This window comes from Leishmania braziliensis, chromosome 9 (assembly GCF_000002845.2).
Source record: "Leishmania braziliensis MHOM/BR/75/M2904 complete genome, chromosome 9".
In the NCBI taxonomy this organism is placed as follows: domain Eukaryota; phylum Euglenozoa; class Kinetoplastea; order Trypanosomatida; family Trypanosomatidae; genus Leishmania; species Leishmania braziliensis.
Window position 1 is genome coordinate 150,383 of NC_009301.2, and position 2,822 is coordinate 153,204.

Below are 2,822 nucleotides of genomic sequence, written 5' to 3' on the forward strand. Positions count from 1 at the left end.
TTTTCCTTCTCGAACACTTTTAGATCTCTCAGACGCACCCACCCACGCACACACACAGTTGGAAATACCGCCTCCCTCTCTCCCTCCCTCCCTCCCTTCCCCCATCCCCCCCCCTCGACTCTCTCGACTGTATTTCCCTTTTCTTCATAATGGCCTACGTGCACACCCGCCTGGCACCTGTCACGAACATCATCAACAATGCCTACACAACGACAGCGGGGGCGCCCATACTGCGCAAGCCAGAGATGACGCCGACTGCCTCTACCACCTATGCTAGTAGCAGGGAGGCAGCTGTGTCCACCAGCCACGGTGCCTCAACGAACAAGGTGACGGCCACCGCGTCGGTGATGGTGACTAGCCGTGGCGAGGAGGCTGCCGGCCGCCGCTCCGGCAGCAAGCGCGATCACGAGGCATCCATCACGACCGACCAGAATCCTCAGGTGGTGGAGGTGATGGCGCCGCCGCCCAAGAAAAAGAAGGTGACGTACGCGCTGCCGCACCAGAACATGGAGGAGGGCCACTTCTACGTGGTGCTCGGCGAGGACATCGACGTGTCGACGCAGCGCTTCAAGATCCTCTCGCTGCTGGGCGAGGGCACCTTCGGCAAGGTGGTCGAGTCGTGGGACCGCAAGCGCAAAGAGTACTGCGCAGTGAAGATCGTGCGCAACGTGCCCAAGTACACGCGCGACGCCAAGATCGAGATCCAGTTCATGGAGAAGGTGCGCCAGGCGGACCCCGCCGACCGCTTCCCGCTAATGAAGATTCAGCGCTACTTCCAGAACGACAGCGGCCACATGTGCATCGTCATGCCCAAGTACGGCCCCTGCCTGCTGGACTGGATCATGAAGCACGGCCCCTTCAACCACCGCTACCTCGCGCAGATCGTCTTCCAGACCGGCGTCGCGCTCGACTACTTCCACAGCGAGCTGCACCTCATGCACACAGACCTCAAGCCCGAGAACATCCTCATGGAGACCAGCGACTCCGCCGTCGACCCCGTCACCAACCGCCAGCTGCCGCCCGACCCGTGTCGCGTCCGCATCTGCGATCTCGGCGGCTGCTGTGACGAGCGGCACAGCCGCACCGCCATCGTCTCCACGCGCCACTACCGCAGCCCCGAGGTCATCCTCGGCCTTGGCTGGATGTACTCCACCGACATGTGGTCCATGGGCTGCATCATCTACGAGCTCTACACCGGCAAGCTGCTCTACGACACGCACGACAACCTCGAGCACCTGCACCTCATGGAGAAGACGCTCTGCCGTCTGCCGTCCGAGTGGGCCACGCGCTGCGGCACCGAGGAGGCGCGCCTGCTGTACAGCTCGACCGGCCACCTGCGGCCCTGCACTGACCCGAAGCACCTCGCCCGCGTCGCGCGCGCGCGGCCGGTGCGCGACGTCATTCGCGACGACCTGCTGTGCGACCTCATTCACGGTCTGTTGCACTACGACCGCCAGAAGCGCCTCAACGCGCGCCAGATGACGACGCATCCCTACGTGCTCAAATACTACCCCGAGGCGCGCCAGGCACCCAGCTACCCCGACAACCGATCCATGCTGCGCCCGCCGCCGATCATGTAGTGCCGAGGGTGCACGATCCTGGCTCTTGGAAAGCTGTCATCGCCGGCAAAATGGCAGCCACCAACCAGTCTCCTCTGTGTAACACCCACGGGCAGCCTTCCTTTTTTTCCTCCACCCTTACGTTTCCCCGTACAGACTTTGTGTTGCCTCCACCCTACTCTCTCGTTTGAGTTGAGGCGCGGGCCTGTGCGTGTGGGTCTCGTTCCTCGTCTGTGTCAGCGAGTAATCGTCGTTATCACCGCCTCCCCTCTTTGTTTTTGCTTCTCAACGCGCCCCCCCCCCTCCCCCTCTTTCCCTCTGCACTCGGCTCCGGTGTCCTTCTCACTTGTCTCCCTCTTTTCTCTTTCGCTCCCCCTCTCTCTATCGCGTTCCCGTTGCGTTGATTATGTAATTATCTGTGATGGACTTGAAGCAGAGGGGGGGCGGTACGGGTGCGCCAACCATTCGATGTGGAAGTGCCGTGCCTTCTCTGGGCTGGCTGCTCTCCCCCCCCCCCCTCGCTCTCGCTCCCTCGTTCGTTTCTGCTGTTGTTTCCTTGGTTGGGCTTTTTGCTTGTGTTTGCTTTGTTCTTTGTGTCCTCTGTTTCCCTTGCTTTTTGGGGGGGGTGGCGTGTGTTTCCTTTGTCCTTGTGTTCGCTTCCGCTTTTTTGGGGGTCCCTTTGGGTTTTTTTTGGGGTTTTTTTTTTTTTTTGTTCCTTTTTTTTGGTTTTTCCCCTTTTTTTTTGGGGCTCTTTGTTCTTTTTTTTTTTTTTTTTTTTTTTTTCCTTTGTTCCCCCCTTTTTTTTTTTTTTTTTTTTGGGGTTTTTTCTTTTTTTTTTTTTTTTTTTTTTTTTTTTTTTTTTTTTTTTTTTTTTTTTTTTTTTTTTTTTTTTTTTTTTTTTTTTTTTTTTTTTTTTTTTTTTTTTTTTTTTTTTTTTTTTTTTTTTTTTTTTTTTTTTTTTTTTTTTTTTTTTTTTTTTTTTTTTTTTTTTTTTTTTTTTTTTTTTTTTTTTTTTTTTTTTTTTTTTTTTTTTTTTTTTTTTTTTTTTTTTTTTTTTTTTTTTTTTTTTTTTTTTTTTTTTTTTTTTTTTTTTTTTTTCTTTTTTTTTCTTTCCTTTTTTTTTTCTCTTTTTTTTTTTTTTTCTTTTCCCTTTTTTTTCCTCTTTGGTTTTTTTTTTTCTTTCTCTCTTTCTTTTTTTTCTTCTTTTTTCTCTTGTTTTTTTTTTTTTTTTTTTTTTTCTTTCTTTTTCTTTCTTTTTCTCTT

General features: G+C 51.3%; 1 protein-coding gene across 1 annotated transcript; it reads left to right on the plus strand.

Moving 5' to 3' along the window:
- Nucleotides 1-149: 149 nt before the first annotated feature.
- On the plus strand, nucleotides 150-1,580 carry LBRM_09_0420 (putative protein kinase; the record flags this gene model as incomplete). Its single annotated transcript, XM_001562608.1, has 1 exon — nucleotides 150-1,580. One exon carries the CDS (start codon nucleotides 150-152, stop codon nucleotides 1,578-1,580), a length of 1,431 nt encoding a protein of 476 aa, XP_001562658.1.
- Between the last annotated feature and the right edge of the window lie 1,242 nt (nucleotides 1,581-2,822).